The sequence below is a fragment of the Colletotrichum gloeosporioides genome (assembly GCF_011800055.1).
Source record: "Colletotrichum gloeosporioides strain Lc1 chromosome Unknown consensus_55, whole genome shotgun sequence".
Taxonomy (NCBI): domain Eukaryota; kingdom Fungi; phylum Ascomycota; class Sordariomycetes; order Glomerellales; family Glomerellaceae; genus Colletotrichum; species Colletotrichum gloeosporioides.
In genome coordinates this window covers 478,094-505,760 of record NW_025544700.1, presented here as the reverse complement: position 1 = coordinate 505,760, position 27,667 = coordinate 478,094, and the positions used below count along the sequence as shown (strand labels likewise).

Sequence of the window (27,667 nt, the reverse complement as noted above, 5' to 3'; positions counted from 1 at the left end):
AGCCGCAAGAACCTTGACCCGAAGAGAAACGAGTGCTTTTCGTTCAAACCTCACGTTCGGCAAATCCACCCGCATTTCGCAGCCATCTCAACCCCCCCAACGTCGAAACGAAGGTCAATTGATACCCCCCGCGCCGTCAATTGACTTGCTCATCCCTAGCCGATAGATACCTCCGCCCTCCTCGCGAAAATGAGCTTCGTCACCCGCCGCGGTCTTTCGACCCTTATCCCCCCCAAGGTACGCTAGCTCTCGGGTATCCCTTTCCGCCCACCCGGTGTCGTTTGGCGAGAGCTTCTCGGACGGCGGGGTGTCTTTGCAGTTTGACTAATTGTGACGCATCTAGGTCGCCTCTCCCAAGGTACGATGTCTCCTGCGATTCTGACGTGTTTTGATGGATGGCCGAGGTGGTGCGAAGATAACGCCGCGAAAGTCGGAGGTTCGGGCGGGATGGTGCAGGATGCGGCCGGAAACTTGGTCAAGAGGTGGACGGTGCTCCTCGGAGCTTTGGAAGGATCGCGAGACGACAGCAGGCGGTGCACGCAATTGCGACATGCAGTTGGAAGAGGCGGGGCAGAACTTATTCACGCCGGCTGGATTGGATGATGTTTGTTGATTGATGGGGATGGTTGGCTAACATGCGCAATGTTCGATCAGGCCCTTGGTGCGGACCCCAACGCCGTCCGCATGCAGCGCGTCGTCAACTTCTACGAGAAGCTCCCCCGTGGCCCGGCTCCCGAGGCCAAGGCTTCTGGCATCCTCGGCCGCTACGCCGCTAAGCACTTCAACGGCAAGAACGCCTCTGCCAAGCGTATGTTGCGAACTCCACCGAGACGACGAATGTGTAAAGAGACGTTGCTAACAGGTCGCGCACAGCCATCATCCACGCCATCGGCTTCCTCCTCGTCGTCGGCTACGCCCAGAACTACTACTTCCACCTCCGTAAGTTTTCGCCTCTGTGGTTTTTTAGGATCCCTGCGGGCGCGGGGCAGTTCGGATGAAAAGAGATACGAGGTGTAAATGTTTCAGTGGATTGGATTTGCTGACGTCTTTTGAATCGTGACAGGCCACCACAAGAACAATGCTCACTAAGCTACTCTCTCCCGATCGGATGTGTAGTTCCAGCCTGAACCCGTAGGCTGTGTAATGGCATTGGGACTGTGTATACAAGAATTAGAAGCTCTATTTTCTCCGAGAGGAAGCTCCTCGGCAAATTCCCTTGTGTCTTGTCACGCTCGCTGTGTTTGATGAGTCGTGAAGTGAAGTTCCAAGGCACGCTTTATTGACATCAAGAAGAGCTTATAATGGACTACATTGCTGAAGATGAGTTGAAAGCATTGCGTGTGTCTGCCTCTGTGTCCTCACACGAAGTATTACCGCAGCTGAGGCGCTCCCTGCTTAATCGTAGGATTACAGCTGCTGGGGTAGGTTTGCTCACATATGAGCTGCATGGTTCATTGTTGCCATGTCTGTCTTCGTTTTTAGCATCAGAGGTGTCAGATTTGTTGACTAGTGTAATTGAAATTTCATGACATGGTCTGACGGCCTTAATGGATCACTTAACACATTAGGGGAAGCTCGACCGTCAGACAACGACGAGTCGATTCAAGACCTCTTATCTTTTATTTCGTTTCACCCTTTCTCATGTTGGCATCTTCTTACTGCTCAGTTGTTTGAAATACCCTTTTTACATACTAAATCTGCCTCAAGAGCCGTCAGCAGCATTTGTGTCGTCTGCTCATCTATGTTCGGATATGCAGTGACCCCTCAGATGCGACCCCGGATTTCTCGGTTCGGCTAAGGCCACCTACAAGTCGAGCGAGTGGCAGAGGCGAACACAGGTGCCGAGAGTTTGTTTCAGCTAATGGAAAGATTAATCGAAAAGTGAGTGAGTGTTGCGTAATACTCAGTCAAGTCTTTGCACCCCCAACAAACCAATCGACCAACCAGTCAGACAACCACCACTCGCAAGACGGGATGCAACGGGCAAAAGGGAAAAGTTGGGAAAGGGGATGGCTGGGCATTGAGTTTGAGCTCGCCATACACATGCATCCATCCCAGTGGCGACACAAGACTATTACTATCATGTAACAACTGTCGTCGACCGACACTTGGTAGCAATCAGTAAGTAGCCTTGCAAGCTAAGTCTGTAAAACAACTGTCAGTCGGAGAAGTGCGGGTGCGCACTCGCGGCCCTTTGCGATGCTCAGACTGGGGGACAGGCCGATCAATGCAAAAAGTCCAAGAATAGGCATTCGATGTCGGGGAATCCCGCGTTGGTTGGTGCCTGCCTCTCGTGAGGAAAGAGCAGGGAAGAGGCTGGCGGCACAGTACTAGTGGCGCACAGTGAGTTATCTGGCCGCACTGTCGCAGCCTCAGCCGTCGGGTCGGTGGTGGTGTGTCCACGTCGGCGGAGAGGCCCCAGCAGCTCCACTCTTTTTTCCCTCACCTGCCTCACGCTCCCCTCATTCTCACCACCCACCCACCGTGCCACTTAATGGGTAAAGTAGAGGCAGGGCACCTCAGCCCGGCCCAGTGCTTGAAGTGCGCTGTGTCCCTACGAGCAGTGTCTGTGCCCATGGTTTCTTTTGGGTTACCATGTTCCAATAAAATACCCCCAGATGGTGATGCGTGAGGGAATAGAATATAGAGTTAATCTAGGCAAGAGATTTATGAGAAACAAAAGAAGTAGAGAAAAGAAAATCAACAGCGGCCTGCCTTTGGAGCCAAACGAGTGCTGTCAGGACGTAAGGTACACTAAGGTGCCCTCCTTGAGTGCGACGGGAACCTATGACCACTACCTGTGCCAGCCCATAGGTGGCAGCGCCCAGTGCTCCCCTGCCGCACGCGCACGCTACTCCCTGATTAGGTGCAGCTCCTCTGGAAAATCAACCTCACAACCATCACAGCCGCATCGGTGCCATTTTACACCACCTCGTCTCAGCGCTCCCTTTTTTCTACCTCCCACCTCGAATCCCACGACAATCGGGACGACGATCCGCGACGATTCCCCTTCCCTCGATCGCGACGAGTACCGCGCCGACGATAACCTCGACAACCACCCCAGGCTCGATTGTTACCCCGAAACGCCGACCACTCGAGGCAAGCGACCGCCCACCCCAACCTCGCTCCTCCTCCGCAGCGCAGCACGACGTATGATGGCCACTGAAGCCACCCTCGCCCCCGTCGATGCTTCCTCCGAACCCAAGCTCGTGAGTGCTCCCCCTCAAAGTCACCCAGCGCTGCCGGTTTAGAGCGCCGAGGGGCGTCGTCTAGAGCTAGGACGGCGACGGACACAATGGAGTTGCGGACGGAGACCACGACGGCAGAGATGCCGGAAGGTCCCCACGTCCCCCCCTCCCAACTCCAACCAACACCCATGCCTCATCACGATGGCTAACTTGCGCAAACAGACCAACGACAGCGGCGCCCACGATGGTCCAAACCGCGCAAAACTGAATGGCAGCCCCGCAGCCTTCGATGACCTCGAGAACAAGCACATCACCGGTGTCGAAGAGGCCATCTCAGCAGATGTCAGCGTGAGCGGGGGCTCAGATACGGAAGCATCGAGGGCTCGAGATGGAGAAAAGGGCCACGGAAGGACGTCATCGACCGTCAAGAAGCCCGCGACCTTCAAGGCTGTGTCTGTCAACAAAACCTTCCTTGCCGCGAAAGGCGCCGCTGCCGCCGCCGCCGGTAGTACCGCCTCGAAACCCGCCGACAAGAGCTCCGCAAGTCTGTTGAGCTCTTCACCCTCTGGCACCTCTACCCTTTCGTCGCGACCGCGACTTATTGCAAAGTCGGGCAGCGGCACTGGCAACGTTCCGCGACTTTCGGCAGCCAACGGTACCAACGCATCCGGTCCGGACCCCAGCGTAGTATGGAACAAAAATCGACGTAAGGCTGTCGGGAAATCGTGGAGGCTTTGGTCTTTGCTAATCTTCATCCCCAGCTGTTCCGCCTCCGGAGCCCAAGAAATTCACGGATGAGGAACTTAAGAAGTATGGCATCCACATGGCGAGTCGATTGGCCCCGGAAAGCGCACAGGCGCAAGGTAATTGGGCGGACATTGAAGACGACGATGACGACTGGGCGCCCGAGACCATCACCTGGACCGACGGTACCAAGACAACGTTGCCGCACCCTGATGAGACTCCCGCCCCGCCTCCCGAACCGACTCCGGCGCCCCCGCCAGCTCCTCCAAAAGAGAAACCGATCGAGAAACCGAAGTCGCCCGCGCCTCCACGCAACGCCCCGTCCCCGTCCATGAAACCCGGTGTTCTCGCCTCTGGAAAGGGTCTGATTCTCAAGGGCGGCTCAGCCGACAAACCAACGCTTGTCGCAAAGCCGCCTGCTCCCCCAACACCCGTCAAGTCGCCATGGGCGCCTCTGCCACCCGTCGAAAAGGCACCGCCTATTGTTGCGGAGCCCCCGCCTCAAGCAGGACACAGATTTGCCCCCAGAGATCAGCCGGGTCGTAACAACACGCCGCCGCCGTATGCGAGAGAGATCGCCGCCGACGACTTTAATCGGTCTGCGTGGAGAGAAGGGCCTGGTGGTGGAAATCGGGAGCTTTTCAACTCCCAGTCTGGTCGTTATGAACCAGTCAATGACCGAAGGGGATCATTCCGATCTGATGCACACAGACAGCCTCCCGTTCTGCAACGCCCCTCCCAGTCTGATCATCCGGAGCCATCTGCGGCTTTCCAAACTAGCAGGACAACGATGCCCGATGGCCCCTTTGGTCGACGTCGCGGATCCTCGAACGTCAGTGGCGGAAGCGGTTCCTACATGCAGAGACCTGGCAAGCACGAAATGCCCCTGCCTCCTCAAGATTTGCTCAATGCGCGCAGAGGTTCTATTACAGGCTCGATCGATAGCCCCGTCTCGCCGCGGAACTTCTCCCCCTCAGGCCTTCAGCATGGCCCCCGGATGCACTCGAACCAGCAGTGGCAGCCCCGCGCTTCCCCAGGTACTAACTACGCTAGCCTTCACTCAGCTGGACCACCCGACGGACGCCCGGTTCAGCCGCCGCCAATGGCTCGTCTCGAAGAGGATCTGGAATTGCAAAAGAAGATTATGCGCGAGAAGCGCGAGCTGGCAATGCAACGAAGACGTGAAGAGGAGGCACGTGAGGAGGCTGCGAGGAAAGAGCGCATCAAGGCCAAGCTGGATGCCATGGGACCGCCACCGGAACGCAAGAGTGCCAAGAAGGACTCTCCAGAGAGCGCAAGTGCCACCATCCAGCCGCCGGCTCAACACGGCGATGGCTCCGCTGGTTCAGACACCGTATCGCAGTCTAGAGAGTCTGCGGCAAGCTCTGGCCCGTCGACCGTAACTACAACCGTGACGAACGCGAGCGAAAAGCCTTACGGCGAAAGACCTACGACTGGCGACCCCGAACATCGAAGACCTGGACACGATGCGAGACAGCCGAATCTGTGGGACGCGCAAACTCCGAAGCAACCCGACCGTCTGCCGACCTGGGGATCTGCTGGGCAGCAAGCGACCAAGAACGTGTGGGGATCTCCCAACAATGATCGTGGTCTCGGAAATGGCACATTCAACACTGACATCGGACGCCTCCCTGAGTCACAAGCTGGCCAGCTGCCTCCGACCCAAGCCAGGCAAGGCCCCGCCCCCATTGCGCCGCCTAGCGCACAGCGTGTTCAGAACCAGCCTCCTGCGGCAACTCAGCCTCGTCCGGCTCCAGGACCCACTCGTGACTTGAACGAGATGCGGAACAGATGGGCCAACTCAGTGCTGGATGGCGATAAATCACTTCTCGACGAGCGGAGAACTCAGCGTCTGGAGCGTGACCGTCAGCTCAACGAGCGTGGTCTCACTATTGAACAGGCCCAACCCGCAATCAAGGATACATGGAGACCTTCCGGAGAGGGCAGGCGTGAACCTGCTCATGTTGTTCATCACGATGTTGCAGCTGGTTCGATTCTGCCTCCCACTGGACCAGCCGCATCTCAGGCACGGCCATCTCGGTTCTTTCCCCCTAAGGATAGCAGAAACGACGTCTCAACTCATTCTACTGAGCGATCCAGACCCAACTCGCCCTCGCCCCCGCCGCCGGAGGTGTACGGCCATCCTGCTTTCGACGGCGACGCTTCGCATCCCCACGTCTCCCTTCCCCGCCCTAGATATGTGGTAAAGCTGCCGCCCTCCGCATCCGAGCAACCTACAGCAGCTAGGTCCGGCGGATCGTTTGCATGGGCGAGCCCTGCCGGTTACAAGGAACCCGGTGTCTACACGCGCGGTGCCTACCAGCACAACAATGCCTCACGACAGCAAGAGCACGAGAACTGGCAGGATCGAATCAACAATCTTCTTACCGGCCGCAAGCCGAACTCACCGCCCAGAGCCCCCGGTGTCGAGCCTGTTAGTAAGAGCGCTCTCGAGTACACCGGGTATTATAACCCGGCAGCAACCGTGTCGCTGCCGCGCTCAGTTGTTCAAAACCTGATAGATGATATCAAGTCTTTCACAACGAAGCCGATGGCGGAGGAATGCTTTGAGGAGCAGGAAATGGGATCTCTGCCTCAGATCAAGCTCCCGCATAAGACGCCCGATGCTGCGTGGCACCCTGCCTCTGCTCCGGCCAAGCCGTTGCCAAGGCGCTTCTGGGTATCGGATGCTGAGCCGACGATCCGGGCACTGTGGTTCCCTCACGACATGTCATCTGTTGGCAGCGTCTATCGCGTTCAGCTTCCCGGTATGAGCGAAGCAAAGACGATTCCTTTGCCCTTCTCCAGATCAGCCAGCAACCCACGACGGTCGAGTGGACGAGGCGGTCAAAGAGGATCCGGATCCAGCCGAGGCGGCAAGGGCCGTGAGTCCTCGTACTCTGAGGCAAGCACCTCGACGTCGGCCCCTAGCCGCGGACGCGGCGGCTACCGCGGGCGTGGAGGCGAGACCTGGTCTCGGCGTAGCCCTGCCAGCCAAACGGCATAAACTTGCACTTTTATCACAATTGGCCGCCACCTTTCTGGAGGCAACACACCGACGACTGTACGTACGCATGCCCGAATAAGCAGTGTACAATTTCGAAACCTTTGATTATGATGCTCCACCGGAACGACGTCAGCACCGGAACGCACGCGAACACCTAGGGTTGGGAGGAAGCGAGAGCGAACTCTTTTTGCGGAAACCTTTTTCTTCTTCTTTACAAAACCACACGAGCAAGCTTCGTACATCACGCTCTCCCCCACCATGGAATCGAACACGACTCCGGAGCCTGAAACCACCCCCGCGCCTTGCTCTTCGACGCTGATGGAACCTCTTGTCTGACCAAGGTCTGCCGGCTATTTTAAGTACAACCATATTTACATACGCAACGACGAATCGGAGAGAGGGGCGGAAAGACGGACGGCGGTTGGGGTTGGGAGAACCGGGAGGGAAAAAACGCGGTCTTTTACTACAAACCAACCTACCTGACTGATACTAAACTTGGGGTGGAGGTGTACGGGGTGGAAACATCGGGACGGGGGAGAAGCCTACGGTGTCCCTTTGGTAATTGCAGTTCAGAAAATACACAAACAAAGGATGAAAAGACAGTGGCTTTGCTGTTTGAGATTCTGGGTACTTTGATGGGTGATGTGTCGTGATGTGTGGCCCAGTAGTTGTGTAGAAGGACGGTCAAACTTGAAGACAACAATGACGAAACTACTCTAGTCTCGCTTCGACGTGTTCGAGGGCGCAGGACGCCAGATTTGAGATCCATAGGAGGCTACGGAAATACTCTTTGCATATAAAAGCCCGGCACAGACCAGCTTTCTTCTCTTTTCTTAGGCACCGACAATCGGCAGGGGCGGCGACGGTACGGATACGAGATGGTAACTTTTCCCTGCAAGCTGTGTCGTCATTTTGACCAAGGAAGTGCAAGCCAATGTCTGTGAGAATTGCTATGGGGGGGGTAACGCTACTTACTTATTCATGGGGAATGATCTTGGGAAGGCAGAGACGATGAACGATAATGGGTAGTTTGGGCGTAGCCCGATGAGCTTGCTGCTCGTGAGAGTCGACAACTTGTTGATGGCCTTCTCAGTTGATAAGATTGAATCCTGGTGACAGCTAAAACATGTGCGAACAACACTATGATTGCTGTGGAGGCAAGATATCTGGGCTGAGTGTTTTCAAGTTAAATACAGTTCGCGCCGTGGATCTTGGCTGGTTGAAGATGACTTGTCCATAAAAGCCAAGCTCAAGTCAGCTTTTCGCGTTTTGAACCACCCACAATGAGGGGTCGCGGAGGTTGCGTGAAGCACATTTGATGCTCGATGATACTTGCTCGCTATAATCTGCGTTGGAACCGCGACCACCAGCAAGGCGATGTGTGCAAGAGTTGCTATAGGCAGTACTATCTGTGTATTTGTGAACAATACTTGCAAGGAGATGGGAGGTGATGTATAACGATGGTTGGATGAGGATGTTGGGGGTTAAACTTGGGCTGGTTAAGGAGCTGCCGCAACGGACGGATGTTTCTTAAGGAGATGTGAGAGTGAAACATGTTTGAAGCTCGAAGGTACAATGTGACGGGGGTCCAACGATCCTCCAGTGTTAAGAGCCTATTGGTATAAGTAGGCGCTGTGTTTACCTTATTGTCTGTGAAGAGGGCAGATTGAATGGGATCGTATTCATAGTTCGGCGCGTCGCGGGATACAAAAGCCAGGGCAGTAGACTGTGCAGCTTCTTTCGAGCTGTTGCCATACCCACAAAGGCGTAGCCGTAATGGAAAAACACGCTCTTTCGGTGTTGGAACTGTACTGGAATACTCTGCTTATCAAAGTTGAATATGCAGAAAGCAAGAGACACGAAGAGAGAAGAAATGCAACCAGACGTGAGGCTGAGTAGTGGAAGACGCCGCCTGGAGTTGCGACTTCTGAATTGGTTGGTGATCGCCCTAAGAGTTGCCTTTGCCTACCAAAACCGGGCCGCGAAGTTACTGGTTGCTGAGAAGAACTGGTCTCGTTCCCCCGAGTAAGCTTTGATGCTGTTCATTTGCTGCGTATTGAGTGACTGGGTTCGTCTTCGTGGTAGGGGTGTGTATATAATACAGAGTTAGACACGAGTGAAAAGGGCAGCAAAATCGATCACTTCCAGTTCGCTCCACTGCGGTGGTAGTGTGGGATTGGACGAGTACTCAGGTGCTGTCCACTAGAGAAAGTACACACGGTAAGTGCGTTTCCTTGACTTAGTTTCTTACGCAGTTGAGCGTCATTCCAAAGGGAATATGTGACAGGAATTGACGGTAAGCAAGGACATACGGCTAGCTGGGGAGAGTTTGAACAATTGCTGATGATATAGAATGAACTTCGCGGCTCTTCTGTGCCCCAGTGGGCAACGTTTCCGAAGGCTTCCTTTACAATTGCGTTGCTGTGTCATGTCACCTCAATCTCTTTCTCTAATTTATAGCCATTTCTCCAGACATCACTAGATCTGTCCTCAATCACCCTTGAACAGTGATCTTCTTGTTTCGGCGTGAGTGAAGTCGTTGCGTCTTCCAGCTACTTTCCAGGGGGGGGGGGGGGGGCCCCGGGGGTTAGGGATTTAANGGGGGGGGGGGGGGGGGGGGCCTCAGTAGTTAGAGTATTAGACACCTGGCGTGTGCTTAATATGCAGTTCTTGATTTGGCTCCATCTTGTTATCATCACACACTATTACGCTGTTTTTTCTTCGATTCTGTGGTTCACGCAAAAATTCCCAGAGAGGTAGATTGCGTCATTAACTACGAGCTCGTTTGCGGTCTATCGACGATGTAAAGCAATTGAGGGCACGCTGGACTCGAGAATGTTTGTCACAATCAGCAGTGACGTATGACCGTTCACAATGTAGTGATGCAGTTTTCTTATGAGAAACTCTCCTTTGACACCATCTTGCTGTCGTCTTTACATTCTGCTCTAGTATTGCTCAGGAAACAACATCGGGATTGGAGCGCAAGACGAGGAAAAGTAAGTTGGTCCGTCAGTGTTTGCAACAGAGAACTCATTGTCCGACGTGAAGAAGCTCAAAGTACTTAGTAATAAGCTCTCCAAGCTTACACGACACCTGCAAGATGGTACCGGTTATTGGTTGGTTGTTTCAACGGGAAGACGAGGTGCCGAACCTTCGTATATTACGAAAATGGCTCATAGCGATGAAGAAAAGCAAAGCCGAGTTGCATATATATTATTCAACTATGACCTAAAGCAGAAACTCACGGGACAATGAAAGGTCTTTCAATAGGGCGACAATCTCAAGTTGTGCAAAGCCACGGTCTATGATCCATGATGACTCTCAAAGGATTGCTTGCATGTCTTCGCTAGACGGCACCTGGGCACAATAGGCGAAGGAATATAAGAAGGGATGCCAGACATGATGGGGGAAATTTTGTAAGCTAATATTGCTTTAGATTGTCTCTGCCTGAACGATGTTGATCTGTTCACCATTGACAAGATGAGAGTGCCTCAGTGTATGGGGGGCACAGAGAAGTAACAACCCAAAACGCCCACCTGTATTCAGGTTTGTGATAAGCTATTCACAGAGAACCTAACTAGACAAGAAAATACCTACGATGTTCGCAGAGGTATCCAGATGCCCCAGATACAGACGGCCGAAGCTGACATTCATGTCCCAACTGGATGCAACTATCTTGATTTTCTAAGTTTAGCTCTAATTCTACTCATCGTCCAAAACGTCGAATGGGTTGGACGACCTTTTCTTCTCCGGCAACGCTTGATGCTCGGTCTCGGCCATCTTCTTTCTCTTCTTCTTCCTATTCTTTGCCTCTTTCGCAGGAAGTAAATCACTTTCGGGTATCTCGAGTGCTTCTGCAAGCCTAGCTAGGTTCCCTTTGTCAAGCAAAGCCTTGGTTCCGTCTACTGTTGGCCACTCCGTCAGAGACGGCAGGGTTTTCAGAAGGTCACGAAGTCTGCCAAGGCCTTTGGGCATCTTTGCTGGTTTAACGACTTCCAGAAGGACCAAGACTTGAGAAAGGAGACGGAGGGAGTAGAGCATGGCCTGGACCTGCGCTGACAGGTGAACGACGTCCCATGGGATGAGGCCGGAGCCTGCCTCCACTGAAAGAGCCTGCTTTACTGCTCCAACGCATACATCGTACTTGCCGTCCACCTTGGAGCAAGCCAGGACCTGTTGAAGAGCCACAGTCTGCCACAGTGACTCGGCCTCTCCCAGACTATCCTTGACTTGGCTCAGAGTGTCATAAAGAAAGTCGGTGTAGTCTTTGATAGATGTCCGAGGAAGAATGATGATATTCTTCCCTTGATTCATCCCGTTGTACACTCTTCTGTACTCTCGGACAGGGGGTGACGCTCCTGCTTTCAGCAAGGAAGCGAGACTATACGCCAACTGTCGGACAGAAGCGCTGCTGTCCCATGCGCTTGCACGAGCAGGACAGTCGAGGAGTGGCGGAAGGCACATCATACACCCTTCCGCTCCCTTCTCCTCAGATGAGGCAGCGGAGGCCCCTGAGTAGCCCACGAATTGGAGGACGATCTCTGACAGCCTGGCATCAAGCTTGGGATTCTTCAAGCTCCCAAGTACGGGGACCGCGCTCCAATCAGTTGTATCCAGGGCTTCGTATGGCTTACAGAAGCTGTGGAAGTCTTCCGGGTCATTGACGTCTCCCTTGCAGCTCTCGAGAACTTGCGAGAATTTGGGCCTGCTAGACTTGGAAAGTTCGTATCCAAACCGCCGCATGCCTTGTCCCTCGGGCAGCTTCAACCGCTTCTCCACGTCCGAAGGACAGAACTTCAATCCAAGTAGGCCATCATTCCCATCTGCGGACCCTATGTGGAGGTCCTTGAAAAAGACAACAGCCCCTTCGTTGAGGTCGTGTATTGTGAGGTCAGAGTCGGAGGTTACGATCGTTCCTCCGTTCTTCAGGACATCGTCTGCACAGTAAGCGTCCGCCTCGCCCGGTACCAGACGCACCAAGTCCGCATACTTGTCACTTTGGCTGAGCTTGTCGACCACGGCAGCAACCAGGAATGGAGGGGGCGGGGTCAGTGGCTGTTCTCTCTTTGGTGCGTCTGTCGGAAAGAGAGGAGGCTGCCTGTGGTATGTGACTGAGACCTGCTTGGCTGAACAAGCATTAGGGAACGTTGAGTGGAAGAGCTTCAGTTGTGTCGAAGTCCTCAGTATCCTGTCCAGTCGGACAGGAATCTTTGATGGTGGGAGAAAGCCATCGAAGTAGATCGCAGCTCTGCAACGCGTAAGTCTTCAAAGATACGGTGGTGCTTTGGCTAAGGCACGGTACATGGAGATTTTGTGACTCGTGAGCTTTTCTAGCCAAGCGATGGTAGTGTCACTGAGCAGTTGGTAGGAAGGAAGGCCGGTGCTGCTCCTCGTGCAAAGGTGGTAGATGTGATACGCCAGTGCAGGGCCGTCGATCACAACTCTGTCGCCGTCCACAGGAGCGAGAACGCCATATGGAGCGAGGTGGTGGATCAAGTGAGGTATACCCATTCTAATGACCGTTCCTGACTGAGCGTACGTCAAACCTTACACTTTCAAGCGTATGTTAGTGGGAATAAGTAGGGAATGGAGTGCTTTTGGAGGGGGTTTTAAGCTAACCTCGAAATCATCTATTGAAAATTCGTAGGCGAGCGTTTTCCAACAGTGAGTCATACATATAACACCAATAGTATTCTCTACTTGGGGAATCTTTTCCCGAAAGTTTTCCTCCCGCATGAAGAGTTGGGTTGTTGCATATCAAGGCGTACCTTCTTCACGACCTTGATATTGGTTGCACCTGCCTCAGAGGGGCATAAGCAGCATCGCGGGGTCCCAGTGTCCGGCACGGTGCAGCTGAAAATTTCGTTAGGAATGAGGCTGGTCCGGGTCGGATAAATACAGTACGAATCAAGGCCTCATCCGGCTGATTATCGCAGCCGCACTGTCCAGCCCCCCACTCTTCAGCTGGCCCGACCCCGTTTGTCGGCTTAATCACCCCCGGCTCCCCCCCCTGCGCCCAACTCAATTTTTCCTTTCGCAGCAGCCCGCAAATAAAAGCTCCCCGCTACGCGAACCAAAACTCTTCGACCCTCTCGCATTCTTCTTCGCAAAATGCGCGGCACTCTCATCTTCGCGGGCTCTTCATGCCCGGCCCTCACTACGCAAATATGTGAGAACCTGGGCATGGCTCCTGCCGAGGCGGAGCTTACCCAATTTTCCAATGTAAGCTGAAGTGCGATCTTTGTTCTTTGGCCAATCCCCAAAAGACACAAAATTCTGCTGCCGTCAACACCAACGGCGGGGAGTCGGCGAGGATGAGACTCGCGACCTGTCGCGGCCTCTTCTCTCACCGGCTCTTGCCTTGATTGGACCAATTCCAAACTTGTTTGGACTCCCTGTTGAGGCTAACCCGTCACACAAAAGGGCGAGACGAGCGTGCGAATCTTGACTAGCGTCCGAGAGAAGGACGTCTTCGTTGTCCAGTCCGGCAGCGCCAATGTCAACGATACCATCATGGAACTGTTGATCATGATCTCGGCCTGCAAGGGCGGCTCGTCGAACAAGATCACTGGTAAGCACAACCCCTTGCTCACTCAATCCACCACCATCGCGTCGCTAACCCTCGTCCTTCCAGCTGTGCTGCCGTACTTCCCCTACAGCCGCCAGTCCAAGAAGAAGTCCCACCGCGGTGCGATCACGGCGAGAATGCTGGCCAACCTCCTCGGCGTCGCTGGCGTTAAGCACGTCATCACCGTCGACCTCCACGCGTCTCAGATGCAGGGCTTTTTCAAATGTCCCGTCGACAACCTCCACGCCGAGCCCTTGTTGGCGAGATGGATCCGTCACAACGTGCCCAACTGGAAGGAGGCTGTTGTCGTATCCAAGAACGCCGGCGGTACCAAGCGTGTGACATCGCTTGCGGACGCCCTGAAGCTGAACTTTGGAATGGTCACTACTGAGAAGAAGCGTGGTGGCAACATGACATCCAGCATGATCATGCACCACCTTGATAACTTCGAACGCGACCCCCTCTTGGAGAGCAGTCTTACTCCAACTGCCGGCAGACCCACTACCCCTCCCCCCAACGGTCGCGCTGCTAGAGTGAGAGCCGACGCTCACGGCTCGCCTCAGCACACCAACCCACCACGCTCTCATCCCCGCACTATGGATGAGCGGCCAACAACCCCTACACAGTCGAAGCCCACCAACGGTGCTACGGAGGACGACGAGGAGGGCGATGCGGAGTATGATGACCGCCGCGCTCACGAAGTCACCCACGGGCGTCTTGTCCAAGGTCACATTGTGGACGACGACTATCCATCGCCGGCTACCTCGACCGCGGGCGGCAGCGTCCGCGACGACGACCCGATGACCATGTCTCAGGCATCCTCCTTCTTCGCTCCTCAGCCCCACGCGCTGGGCGGCTCCGGCGACGCGGTTCCCGAATCAGACGAGGAAGACGACGTTCTCAAGGATCCCAAGGTCGAGCACATGATCACGCTGGTCGGCGATGTCAAGAACAGAACCGTCTTCATCGTGGATGACATGATCGATAAGCCCGGATCCTGGATTGCTGCGGCCGAGACTGTGGTCAAGAAGGGCCGCGCGAAGAAGGTCTACTGCATGGCCACCCACGGCGTCTTTGGCGGCGACTGCCTTGAGCAGATGCAGAAATGCGAGTGCATTGACACCATCATCGTAACCAACAGCTTTCCCATTCCTGAGGACCAGGCCAAGCGCACCCCCAAGCTTGTCGTCCTTGACCTCTCTTTCCTCCTCGCCGAGGCCATCCGCCGCAACCACTACGGCGAGTCAATCTCTCCCTTGTACCAGCACATCCTGGACTAGAAGAATTCAGCAAAAGAGCGTGGGGCGGAATTATGCCATTCTGCCAGACTATCACTGCTTCTTTTCTTGCATTTCTTTCTTGGTCTAAGAACTGTACTCTGGGCCTCGTGTGCGTTTTCATTGGCATCCTTGGGAGGTGTGATGGCATTCTAGCGCGGCGTTTGGGAGGCGGCAACGGCACAGTGGAAAAAGCCAGAATGGCGGCAACACAAAAGTGCGACCTGGGAATGGTCTGCCACTTGAAACGTTTTTTTACATGGTCAGTATTAGACATGAATTATGATCTTGATACCTCATCCGACCGCAACCTTTATGGTGTGTGTGTCACGTGTGTGCTACACTAATATTTCCTTTTCTTGACTCTCGGAGGATTTCCTCCCCCCCCAACGATGCTGTCTTCTGGACAGCAAGGGCTATCTTCATCCCAGAAGAAGTCCTTAACGGAGCGTTGGTAGATCAAATTTTCGGCTAAAAGAAGACCCCTCGCTCAGTCTGCCTTTATGGCGTTCACCACCTCCGGGATGGGTGGGCGAGGGGTAAGAGAAACCTTCGAACATGCTTTTCCTCCAGTGCAATGTATTTTACTTCTGAGATCTCATCTGCCAACTTGCTTGATTACAGCGGTCTCGCTAGTAACTGGTCAAAATTTGAGGTTTTTTTATATCTGTAGTTACACAGGGTAATAATAATACAAGCAACTCATCCTCATCTCATGTTTGGTTTCTCTCTTCTTCTTTTTTTTTTCCTCATGATACGTTCGTGACATCGTCCCTAAGAGCATGCCCTCCAGTCCGTCCGCACGTCCTCACATGTCACATTTCTCCTTACAAACACAGTAAAGTTACATCCCATACTCTGCCATTTCTGTTTCCCGGAATACACACACAATCGTTCCCTCACTCACTCGAACAGCTCCCACCCGTGAATCTCGTCCAGCAGCGACACAAACGTGCTCTTCTCGTCCTCCTCCTTCACCGCAGCGACGTCCTTGAGCAGCTCCTCGCTGAAGTTGCCGGTGCCGGCGCCCTTGATGATGCGCCACGCGCGGCGGAACTCGTCGCGGATGCCGACGATGCCGTTGTGCGTCACGGTGCGGGCGACGTTATGGTCGAGCTCGAAGGGGTCTTCGATGGCGAAGAGGTAGCGGTGCCGGACCTCCTTCACCTCGCCATTCTTGTGGGATGCGGCGGTGACGGCGGCGGCGGTCGTGGGCGTGGCGACGGCTGGCTTGCCACCGACGGTCGGGGATGGCGCGTCCTGCGATGTGGTCGCGGCGGACGGTGTGGTCGGGGTAGGCGGGTCGATGGGTGATTTGAGAGCAAAGTGCGCCGCGGCTGCGGGAGGGGCCTCGGTGCCGGGGGAGTTGACGGCGTTGGGGCGGTATTCGATGACGGTCTTGGCGCCGGTCCAGCCCTTCTCGGACTTGGAGAGCAGGCCGCCTGGGGTGCGGATGCTGAGGACGTCGCGGCCCCAGTCGTAGCCTCGACCGGGGTACGTGCTCATGGAGCCGTTCTGGGCGTAGTACTCGAAGAAGCCGCGGAGAAGGTGGCCTATAGACTCGCGGTTGCTGTTGATAAGGTTCATCTGGGCAAGGCGGCGGATCTCGGGCTCGTCGCGCCAGAAGCCGACGAAGCGTCCGCGGCACATGATACTGTCATCGGGGCCGGTGGGAGATATGCCCTCGGGCGGCGGGGCTGGGCCGAGTTGTTGAAGGTTGGGGCAGATGAAGGGCTGGACGACGTTGACGAGGTAATGCAGCATCATGAGGACGTAGCCATAGCTGCTAAGGGTGCCACGGTATGGTGTGTTTATACCGCGGACCTTTGCCCAATGCTTGATGAACAGGACGAGGGGCCGGACGCGAGGGTCGGTGTGGGAGTAGCACCGGAGCAACAGAGTGTTATGAAGGGCAAGGTGGGCGGAGAAGTTGATGTCGCACTGCACGCCTACGCCGGATTTGGGGAACTCAAGCTTGTCGCGGTAAGGGTCGCGGGGCTGGTTGACGGACATCTTTGCCGGGTCCTTGATCTCGCGCATGCGTTTGATGATTTCAATGTTTTGTTTCGTGACGGGGATGACGTAGTCATAGTGAGGGTCTTCCGCATTGCTCTTGCGCATGGGGCCACGAAGGACGGAGATATATTCTCTAATGTCGCTTTCGAGAGTCGCATCGTACAAGTCATGGTCCAGAGCCTTCTCGAGCTCAGACGCCAGCTGTAGACTCTTGTGGCGGCGGGCAACGGCGTGGATGCTGATATTCGCGGGGGAGGCATCGATGAATTCTGCGACCTGCGTGCGAATGCTGTTGATCCATATGCCGGACGCGAATTTCTCGATGATGAGATTTTGGGCAGCCACCAAGCTGGCGGCATCGCGGGGTCTAAGCTGCGACACAACTTTGGACGTTCTGTTGTGATACGCGCCAGCGGCCTCGTGTTGGCTCTGCTCGAGTGTGAGTAGTTGTGCGGTTGGCAGCTTTCTGAGCTTCTCCAATTGGATTTGAAGATGCTTGGTGTAAGTCAGCGGCTCAATGCCAAAGTGTGGCTGATCTTGGAGGGACTTCCAAGCTGCGATGAGCGCGTTAGCAGAATCGTCAGCATCCTCGGCACTAGCGACGATAGTATTTGCCTCGCAAAGCATGACGATTCTTTCGCCTTCCATTTGCGCGTAGACGCCGGCTAACGAACGGTAGTTGGGTACGTTGGCGAGGGGCTTAAAGGACAGCGAGTGATAAGCCGACAACCTGTTCTTCAGTTCCCTATTGTGAAGACCGGCGAAGAAGGCCTCGCACACTTTGTTAAGGAGCACGTAGTCTCCTTCTGTCAGCTCGCGGCAGTTTGACACAGTAACGTCACGACCTCCCAACTTTCTCAATGCCCGCTTCGCCACATTATAGTAAGCGGGTAGAGACATGTTGGTTGACTGGCGCATGCTCAGCTTCGACTCGGAGGCATCTCCCACCGTAGGGGACGTTGCGTCTGTCTTATGATCAGCCGACTCGTCTGGCTGATCGTTGGTAGCCTCCTTGGCATGGGTAGCTTCAGTGTCGGCATGCTCATCCTCATCGGCTGCGTCTGCATGGTCGACGTCGACAATACCCTTTTCCCATTTGTCTCGTTCTTCCAGCAGGTCCAATCTCAGTCTCTCAGGGGGTTTCTCGCAAAGTTTGATAATCGGCACCCTGGTTCGAGTGAGGAGACGAGCGCCAAGGCCGAGTTCCAAGAAAGCCTTCTCAATGAGCCTGGGAATGGGTGAGCCTGCGGCATCCGGTTGTGGTTGGGAAAGCGGCGAGACGAGGCCAAGATCCATGTCGGATGCTTTGGTAGCGAAACCTGAGGAAAGACTGCCGAAGCATTTCAACTCCACAGACTGGGGAGGGAAGTTCTCAATGTCATTCTGTTGCTGCTCATACTCGGCGATGGCAACCCGGCAGACTTGCTCAATCTTGAGGCGAAAGTTTTCCTTCTCGAGGATCTCGCCGCGTTCAATCTCCGCGCCAGCAACAAGAGTGCTGCAGAGCCCCTCCAGGTAGGCGGCCTGATTCTCCAGCTCCTCGGGACGGAACTGGTGCTGGGAGCCACGGGGACTGTAGAGCTGACCGTGAGGATTGCGCGGATATCTGGGCGATCCATTGTCCTGACGCGCGAAATGAGGCTGATCACCATGGTAGCGAGAGGTGTCCAAATTTCCGGGGTGTCGAGGTCCATCACGTCTTGGCGTGTGCGGTTGCATTCCAGCATACTGACCCTGCGGCTGGCCCTGGCCATGGTAAGGGGCCGCGTGGTGAGATCTTCCGCCATTCTGGTGGAAGCCGGGAGGATGAGACGGATGACCCGGAGATCCGGAAAAAGGTCTTCCGTAATGGGTAGGCGGCGAAGGTCGAGTATCAATGGGAATTGACAGCTGGGCGTTCATCTGGCGTCTTTGGGCTTGATTGGGGCGCTTTCTGGAAATCTTGGGCGAGCCTGGGAGCTTGCCATCGACGGGAGCTGAGGCAGGATTGTCATTGTTGGCGGTTTGCGCAGAAGCAGCACCGACAGGGAGAGGTGCGGCCGTTCGCGGGGTGTCAGAGAATTGGGGCGGGCCGTTCGTAGGGGGAGCATTGGTGAGAATCAAATTTCTCAGGCGATTCTCGAGGGCACTGGGGCCGGCAGGCTGCCCGTCACTACTCTGCATGATGGCGATGTCTTCCTGCGGTCGTACTCATGCGATGTAGTTGGCCAGAGCTTGGCGATGGTGATGTTGCTGTGGGGTTGAGTGAGCTTGAGGTTTCTGCTACGGGCTCGCAGCACTGCGTCCTCACCTGGTCAGGAACGTCTGGGGAACATGGCCGGTGTCTGAGAGTTGAGGTGTGAGGTGGTTGTTGTTCTATTGATCGGCTTGACGAAGAGGAAGGCTGATTTGCAGGACAGAAACCAGTTTCCGATTGCTGATCACCTCATTCAAGCGTGCAGTGTAAATCTGGAGTGAGGTGAAAGCTGGACGTGGGGAAGGTACATCCCTTGGTGAGGGGCTACAGTGTAGAACGAATGGATACTGTGCATATTTGGCGTGCTCGGGCGACTTTGAACTGTGCGAAGCTTGGTCGGCGCCGACTGGCCTTGATGGGACGGCAGGAACGAAGTCAAAGTAAAGTCCCTGGATGGATTAAAGTTGGTGTTATAAGCTTTCCGACTCAATTGGAAGCGTCTTGGAAAGGAAAGTGATGTCGAGGTGTCAAGTGATCAACTGTCACACGCGGGATACGAACACTTCGTGTACATGAAGCACAGGCGCAAATATAGTTAATTCATAGAATTACATTGCTATGCTAATTGCAGCCTCTACCAGTCTTTTACATCCATCCATCGCAATTGCCCCTGTAGTAAGTGCTGTGAGCAGTCTTTTGAGTCTGTCTTATCTTATCCTGACTGCAATACCTCTTTGCTTCGACCGTTGTAGTGAGGGCTGTAATTATTGTCCAGCGCCAAGTTTGAGCCTGTAACTTCAATGATGAAATGAGTTCAATCGGTTTCAACGGCGGAAAATCAAGTAGTTCAACGCAATTCCGAACGTCTCTCAAGCTGCCTCTCTACTATTTGTCCCTACCTGAGTTGATGAATTACACAATCGCAACGTGCAGCATGGTCGCAAGTTCATCCCTATGACGTTCTTCCCCAGCAAGGCTAGCCCCTTCCATATGCGGCTCCTGCTGCTGAGGTGCATTGCCAGGCACTGTGAGCCACCCGCGCTAAAAAGGTACTGTTCCCTGCAAAAGCTGAGACCTGCAAGTACTCCGCACCAAACACAAGCAGGCGGGTACCTACAATGCAGGTCTCCTCAGAGCACCCGACCCACTAGTACCAGCTTTTCTGTAAGCTCCCTGAGCTGGGCTGGCTGCCTAGGTGCGCTCAACTTCCAAGGCGCGCCTTCCAATAACCTTCTTCCCGCGACCACGCCGTCCTCGTCGCCGCTTCTCCTCTTTGTCATCATCTGCCTCTTCGCGACTACTAATCCACATCGCATCGCAGGCAAATACTTGGAAAGTTCGGTTGGACGAGTTTAAAGCATTCTTCAGAGACATTACTTTTCAACTGCATAGCCTTGCTATTTGTCCTCGGCGTGCTTCAACTACTTTGCGCCCGCAGCGCCGTCTCTTCCGTTCACGTCACGACTCGTCTGGCCTCTGCGGTGCCGACTGCCTGCCCCAAATCGAAACTTCGACGCCTTCGCAACGAGATTCCGGTGGCTCCATCGAATAACGATCGGCTGCTAGTGTGCCAGCAGCAAGTTACGACCTCGAGATGAGCGCGCCACCGCCCGGCATGCCGAACGGCCAAAACCCCAATGGCCCGCCTCGCCCTCCTCCGATCAAGCGACGACCTCGCGGAGACCCTCTAGTCGCCCGCAAACGCCCTGGCCAACCTCGACCCGCGGCTTCGCGTCCTGCGCCGAATACCCTGCAGACTGCAGCAGGCGCTCGACCCTCTCCGGGCGCGTCAGGCCATCTCGGTCATCAGCGTCCCGAGACCGAAGATGAAATCAAAACTAGAAGAGCGGCAAACGGTGGCTGGCTCGATCCTCCCCCACAAAATGTGAGAGAGTACAAGATCGTGACCACAAAGAAGGCATTGAAGGACGGCATTCGACATCACATAATGAAGCTCTCATCTTCCAAGGCGGACCTCGAGCAGAAAGGAATCGACCCCACGAACCAAGATGAGTTCACCAGACCTGTGACGCTCCAGCGACGCGATCCTCGCCAACCGCCGCCTGGCCGCGAGGTCAAGCAGGAGGCTCCCGAGCCACCGCCGGTTGACGAGAAGGAGGCTGAGAGATTGGCACAGTTGAAGGCTGAGCGTGAGGCTGTTCGCGCCGTCGAATTGGCAAAGAGTGCGCCGAGTCTCAAAGACCCCAGTCTAGACAAGAAACCCGCGCCGAAGAAGAAGAAGGAGGAGGATGTGCAGTTCCACCGACAACCCAGAACCGAGAAGGAGAAGAAGCAGCAGGAATTGCGATATGAGGAGGCACTTCCTTGGCATCTCGAAGACGCTGATGGCAAGAACGTCTGGGTAGGATCCTACGTCGCACCGTTGTCGGAGACCACCGTCGCCTTCGTTGCTACCAGAGACGGGAAGTTTGCGGCTGTTCCCTTGGAAAAGTGGTACAAATTCACGGCGAAGCCGCACTTCAACACGATGAGACTGGAAGAAGCCGAGGCCTTGATGAGCAAGAAAACGGATGTCGGCCGCTGGTACATGCGCGATAAGCAAAAGAAGAGTGAGCAAGAGGAGTGGGATGCAACTAGACATGCACTCTACGGCCCGGCAAGAATCAAGACGGAGAGTAACACTTTCCGTGCCGCTTCTCGCGAGGAGAAGATGGACCACGATCAGATCGATATGGAAGGAGATGAGTTCCAGGACGACGACGAGGCCCCGGGATTGGAAGTCGACAATGACGAGGACTTCAAGGAGGCGACCGAACGTATCCGCCGTGACCAGCTCGGTGCTAATCTCTTTGGCGATGCTGATGAAAACAGAGTTCAGAAGGAGCTCGACGAAGAAAGAAAGGCTGAGGAGGAGCGTCGCAAAGAGGGAAAGCGGACTACGAAGGCGCTCATCAAGAGAGAGAAGGAAACCATCTATCAATCCGACTCAAGTGGCTATGATCCCTTCGAGTCTTCCTCGGTACGTTCAACCCGACACGCATTTTCAGCTTTTGGCTAACTGTGGACCCAGAGTGACGAAGACTCCGACGAGGAGAAGAAAGATGATGAGAATAAAGACAAGGACAAGGAGAAGGAAGACGAGCAGAAGGGAGACTCGAAGGACAAGAACGCCTCGGGTGTGTCTTCCAAGGGCAACACGACCCCATCTGGCCGACAGAAACATACAGACGCTCTGAAAAAGGGCAAGTCCTTGAAGCGTCCCGGCTCCCCCAACTTGTCGGAATCTAGTGGAAACGAGTCTTCTCGCAAGAAGATGAAGAAGCAGACTGCTTCCGTTCACCAAAGCCGTTCGTCGACTCCCTTGTCTCAAGGCCCGGTGGGCAAGAGCAACCTGGGCAAGGGTGTAATGAGCGATGGCGAAGCCACGGCAGGAGAGATGTCGGATGGCCAGCTGCGGCAGAAGAAGAAGATCAAGCTCGTCGGAAGTGGCGCAAGAGGAACCCCTGTGGGATCGAGGGCCGGTAGTCCCGCTCCCGCTGCACCTGGTAAGTCTTCTTTCAGACATCCAATCTTTAGACCCTCTAGACAAGCTGACTCGTTGCGGCAGGCTCCAAGCCTGGTTCACCTATTCCAGAAGGCTCCCCACGCGCTGGATCTCCCGGCCCTATCGAGCCCTGGGAGATCATCAATGCTCTGCCAGAGCTTCCAAGTGGCATTACCATTGGAAATCTTATGAGAAAGTTTGCTGGTCGTATTGGAGACGGTCCTGGGCAGATGGACCGCAAGGAGTGGATCAAGCTTGTCAGAGAGAATTGCCTGTACGGGCCTGACAAGGTACTCCGTCGCAAGTCTTAGATAGTACGCCGTGTCTGAGCCACCAGCATGCAGGAATAGGTTGCCTTTTCCTGGATCTATCCACCAGATAGACTTAGAGCTTAGACCTCCCTACCATAATGCATTGGCGAGGAACAGGCTTGCTTCTTTCAGTCTGCCTATTCCGTCTATCGGCTCATATTTGTCTTCTACGAAATCCACGGCCTTTGCCACCGATTTTCGCTTCGAGTGATTCCGAAGCTACACACGGCCACTGTGACTGTGACAGTCTAGACTTTCACTTTCAGCGAAAGAAGTAGAGATGCTGATTTGGGTTGCGAGTCACAAGCCAGGGAGATGTGTCGGAATTTCAAGATCAAATGTGCTGGCCATGCCATAGTCATTAAATGATGTTCCATCAAACTCCTCGCCAACCACGGTGTTTTAACACCGTAACATATGCGATTTTACTCGTCCATCTGCCACTCATAAGTGAGCCCCTTATTCCGCTCTTTCCGGTTCAACGCCCTGAACCTCTCTCCCTCAAACCCGTTACTCCTGTCCACGCCATCCCACCTGTAGCCCGGTCGGATGCCATACCGATTTGGCGGTGCAGCGCCTGCATATACCGGCCTCTTCTTGCCCTTCTTGCCCTTGGCCCCCGGCCCCGTCTTCTCAACCATGAACTGCGCCATCGGGTCGTTCCACCTCTCCTTCTCCTTAAGCTCCCTGTTCATCTCCTCATCGTCCGCCGTCCGGGCGAAGTTCATGAGCTTCGCGTCCTCGAGCGCCTCCCTCCGCTTCCGCGCCTCCTCGAGCTGCACCTCGCCCTTGGGCGCCAGCTTCGCCAGCCTCTCCTTCTCCTCCGCCTCGGCCGCTAGCCTGCGCGCTTCGGCGCGCTTCATGGACACGTCCACCCTGCGACCCGTGGCGTCGCGGTATACCGTCTCCTGCTCCTTGCCCGACTTCCTCAGCTTCGCGAACTCGGCCTCCTCGGCCTGCTGCCGCCTCTTCAGCTGCGCCGACACCGACGCCGCGCTCTGCAGGCCCGCGTGCGTGCCGTCGCTCATCTTGACCACCCCCGCGTCGTTGCCGCCGCCTTCTACCACAGGCATCTCGTCGTCGGCCTGTGCGGCGGCGGCGTTCTCTGCGGCCGCCGAGGCGAGGATGGCGTCTGCGGCGGCAGCGGCATCGTCGTCGTCTGTTTGTTTCGAGGGCCCGTTGCCGGCGACGGATTTCCAGTTTGATTTCTTTGTGCGGCGGAACTCGGCTGACTTGGCCCCGGACACGAGCATCGGGCCGCCGTCGTCGTCATCGTTGTCTTGTGTGGACTTGCCCCAGTTGTCGTCGTCGTCTGCGATGATGAGGCCTTGGTTTTCGGCGGCGGCCTTGCGCTTGCGCTTCTTGGAGGGCTTAGGATCTGCTACCAGGTAGCGTGTGGCGAGGTATGAGGAGAGGTCGGACGGCATGTTTGGAAAGCTTTGATTTCTAGAAAAGGCAAAATGCGTATGGGGGTGGGTATCGTTTGGAAGCTGGGTGGAAGTTATCTAGAAGAAAGTCGCGAGCTTGGATGCTTCGCTGCTAATGCAGCTGCAACCTGCACTGTACAAACGGTTCGCGACGCACGGGCGCCAGGTCCAAGAAAAGGCAGGGGCCGCGGAAGGGACAAGGGTCCCCCACTCTCCTCCGCGGGTAGACGTGCATGTGACGGGGCGCTAGTCACTTATCGGAGGATCAAATGTCTCCCGCCCCGAGCCTGAACGACGGCTTTCTGGAGGTAATTTGGATTACTGGCAGCTTGCTGTATCTTTCGCGGCCTTGTGATGGAACAGTCTTTGTATGTCTATACGATCATATTGTGGGAGTGAACTGGATGGTGCTGACTGACTTTCAAGTTTACGGACTGATCCAACCTCGTATTTTCTTCTGCGATCCACCCTCGAGAGAGCCTCCCCCCCTTATGATTACGTCGCCCGAAGCCACTCGAACGAATAACGAGGTCTAATCTAGAGCCGCAACCGCTGCTTCTTCCCAACCCCCACGATATCGACGCGAACCGCAAAACCGCAAAACCGCAGAACTTGCGAGAAGTCCGAGCCGGAAAAGGGTATCAGTCGTTCCCGCGGCTGATATACCTCGGACCACCACCACTTCCCCCATGCAGTCCCCGGACAACGATGCGTCACCAACCGATGCGATCCAGGCGCTGCCGATGGCCGCCTCCACCGTGAGGCTGCCCAAGAGGCAGTCCGTGCCGGAGGGCCACCCGCTGTCCCAGTCCGAAGTCAGCCTGCCGCACCGCCGATCGCACCCCTCGGCCGCGCCCCTCTTCGCCTCGACCCTGACCCCGCCGGGCTCACGGTCCGGATCGCCCATGGGACGCGGCTCGCCCGCCCGCAGCACCATGTCCGGCTCCGTCTTCGGCGGCCCGGCGGGGAGGTCTTTGATCGACATCTCATCCGACAGCCCCGGCGATCCACGCAACCTGCTCGTCAAGGCATACGTCCCACACGTTGCGATCTACACCTCCAAGGATACGGACGAGCTGGCGAAGGAGAAGGGCTTCAAGAATGGTTTGTGGGAGCTGTTGAGGCCGTTTGGCGAGCAGGTGCAGGGCAAGGTCACTATTAGAGACAGCAACGGCGCGAGCAGGACATGGGAGGACTATTCCATCCGGTTCGTCAAATTTGGAGAGAACATTGACTCGCCGGAGAGCGCGAGAGGCGGCGCGCAGGCCAACGGGCAGCCAGGGTCTTCGCTCAAGTCGAGGAACACCCTCGAAGATGTCGAGGCCGTTGTCGATCGCCATCTGTCTTACGCCGAGGATTCCTTCTTGCATACTCCGCACCACGGCGCCTTCACGAGGCAAGGGTTGGACGTGGAGGCTACCTCGCCATACTACTCGCTATACCTGAGGAGACTTCTCTCAGGCATCCAGGTATCACCTCATGAGACATTTGCGCATCCGGTCGCGTGCGTCATTGCTATCAGCTCAAGAAGCCCTTCGCCGATCGAGGACCTGCGGAAACTGTACAATGACACGAGCTCCGGCGAAAATAAGCTGCCGGTCTGGGTGGATGGGGACTATCTGCGATATTATGTTCTGGTTCACGACGAAGAGCGCGACGACATAACGCGGTCACTAGCTCTGTTTGACCAGATGAAGCGCCACCTCGGGCTGCACTGCCACTTGCTACGGCTACGAAGTACGCAAAGCGCTGAGACCGACGACGACAGTATACCGCTTCCTCGCAGCGACTGGATGTCCGCGGCCGAAGAGCTTGTTGATATCCGACACAGCGAGGACCAGGAAGACTTCGAGGACCCGACGAGGTACATTTTCGAGTCTGACGCGACAGCGATCCGCACGTTTGTGAGGGAAATGGTGACACAGTCTATTGTGCCTACCATGGAGCGGCATGTGTCTTTATGGAACGACCAGGTCGCATCTCGGAGGAGAGGCATCACCGGCAGATTCATGAGCATATCAAGAAAATGGGGCGGCTTCGGCAGCAGCTCGAGGTCATCGGTGGTAGGCAGTGGATCATCCAGCAGCTATGACCCTGCGGGATTCTATCGGCCAGATGCCTCGGAAGCTATTATGCGAAAGCTTGCCGATTTCGCTTTCATGCTGAGAGATTACAAGCTGGCGCACTCGACGTACGACCTCTTGAGATCCGATTTCAGCGACGCCAAGGCGTGGCGGTATCACGCGGCGACCAACGAGATGGCCGCCGTCAGCCTCCTGATCATGCCGCAAAACCTTTCCTCAAAGTCTCGCGCCGAAACGATTGACCAAATGCTCGAAGCGGCCTTCTACTCCTACCAAACACGATGCAGCGCCCCATTCGGAGCTCTGCGCTCGCTTACCCTGGGCATTGAGCTCCTCCGCCTCAGGGGCGGAAGCAGCGTTGACGATGCGGTCAGATGGGGCATCCGGCTCCTCGACTCCAAGATCCTAGGCAAGATCGGCGACGCTCTCATGAAGGAGCGTCTTGCTGTGTGTTACTCGGCCAAACCCGGCGTCGGGTCTGGCTCCTGGGGCCATCGCAAGCGCAAGTCGGCCATGTGGTGTGTCTTGGCCGGCGAGTCCTGGCTGCTTCAGCAAAAATACATCCAGTCGCAGCGCTGTCTCAACGAGGCAGGGCGGATATGGTCCGACCTCCCGCACGAGAACGGCATCTCCAAGTTTGACGTCGCCAACGACTTCGTGACGGGTCTGCAGCATCAGCTCGACGAAAAGCTCGAGGCCGAGGATGCCGGCGACGAATCGGCGTCTCAGGAAGCCGAGGACGTCGTTGTGGACGAAGAGAGCGAGGCTCTGGATCTGCGGTCGAGGAGGGCGAGCATGATGGGCCGCGCGGGGCCACAGGCTGCCAATCTTGAGACGGCGCCGTTACATAAAGTAAACTCGGCCGAGGACGAAGGGGCTGACGACTCTGTACAAAATGATTTTGGATAAAGACATGATCTGGTATGAGGATGGCGCTGGGTGATTGGGGTTGTAGATGCGTTCTTATGAAGCGGGCTAATAGCATTTACACCGTTTTGATGAATGCACTTGTCTCTTTTCATTTCGTGACTTGATATCCCATCTGCTCGAGCTTGTCGTTTCGCGGACAAGGAGTAGCTACTGAATGGGACGAGGACTTCTCATCCAAGCTTAGATGTCTGGCATTCACGATGTGAAGCTGAGGCACGTCGAAGTCCATCAACCCTGTACGTACCCGCAGCTGCCAGGGTCCCCAGGATTTTCCCAGTGATCTCACAGGCAACCGATAGGGGGAAGCACCGCTAAAAGTACGCCGATAAGGCGCCACCCCACCACGGGCCAACATGGAAGCTCCCCCGTCCTTCCGTCTTTCATGAGAGATCACAGGAACTTCAAACCTTCCA

The 27,667-nt window shown here is 55.4% G+C and overlaps 7 protein-coding genes across 7 annotated transcripts; 4 read left to right on the top strand and 3 right to left on the bottom strand.

Annotated features, from left to right (window-relative positions):
• Positions 1–642: 642 nt before the first annotated feature.
• On the top strand, positions 643–6,960 carry GCG54_00013435 (ATP synthase subunit f; the record flags this gene model as incomplete). The annotated part of the gene is made up of 6 exons (XM_045413288.1): positions 643–808; positions 874–939; positions 2,815–2,866; positions 2,942–3,209; positions 3,411–3,894; positions 3,950–6,960. The coding sequence occupies 6 exons, from the start codon at positions 643–645 to the stop codon at positions 6,958–6,960; spliced, it is 4,047 nt and encodes a 1,348-aa protein (XP_045262484.1).
• Positions 6,961–10,662: 3,702 nt separating this feature from the next.
• Positions 10,663–12,471, bottom strand: GCG54_00013434 (uncharacterized protein; the record flags this gene model as incomplete). The annotated part of the gene is made up of 2 exons (XM_045413287.1): positions 10,663–12,208; positions 12,236–12,471. The coding sequence occupies 2 exons, from the start codon at positions 12,469–12,471 to the stop codon at positions 10,663–10,665; spliced, it is 1,782 nt and encodes a 593-aa protein (XP_045262483.1).
• Positions 12,472–13,071: 600 nt separating this feature from the next.
• Positions 13,072–14,808, top strand: GCG54_00013433 (Ribose-phosphate pyrophosphokinase 1; the record flags this gene model as incomplete). The annotated part of the gene is made up of 2 exons (XM_045413286.1): positions 13,072–13,182; positions 13,384–14,808. The coding sequence occupies 2 exons, from the start codon at positions 13,072–13,074 to the stop codon at positions 14,806–14,808; spliced, it is 1,536 nt and encodes a 511-aa protein (XP_045262482.1).
• Positions 14,809–15,708: 900 nt separating this feature from the next.
• GCG54_00013432 (Terminal uridylyltransferase cid1) lies at positions 15,709–18,984 on the bottom strand (the record flags this gene model as incomplete). The annotated part of the gene is made up of 1 exon (XM_045413285.1): positions 15,709–18,984. The coding sequence occupies one exon, from the start codon at positions 18,982–18,984 to the stop codon at positions 15,709–15,711; it is 3,276 nt and encodes a 1,091-aa protein (XP_045262481.1).
• Positions 18,985–20,591: 1,607 nt separating this feature from the next.
• On the top strand, positions 20,592–22,813 carry GCG54_00013431 (Transcription initiation factor IIF subunit alpha; the record flags this gene model as incomplete). The annotated part of the gene is made up of 3 exons (XM_045413284.1): positions 20,592–21,977; positions 22,029–22,503; positions 22,566–22,813. The coding sequence occupies 3 exons, from the start codon at positions 20,592–20,594 to the stop codon at positions 22,811–22,813; spliced, it is 2,109 nt and encodes a 702-aa protein (XP_045262480.1).
• A 425-nt stretch (positions 22,814–23,238) lies between these two features.
• On the bottom strand, positions 23,239–24,240 carry GCG54_00013430 (Pre-mRNA-splicing factor cwc-26; the record flags this gene model as incomplete). Its single annotated transcript, XM_045413283.1, has 1 exon — positions 23,239–24,240. One exon carries the CDS (start codon positions 24,238–24,240, stop codon positions 23,239–23,241), a length of 1,002 nt encoding a protein of 333 aa, XP_045262479.1.
• Positions 24,241–24,929: 689 nt separating this feature from the next.
• On the top strand, positions 24,930–27,233 carry GCG54_00013429 (Transport protein particle subunit trs85-1; the record flags this gene model as incomplete). Its single annotated transcript, XM_045413282.1, has 1 exon — positions 24,930–27,233. One exon carries the CDS (start codon positions 24,930–24,932, stop codon positions 27,231–27,233), a length of 2,304 nt encoding a protein of 767 aa, XP_045262478.1.
• Positions 27,234–27,667: the final 434 nt, after the last annotated feature.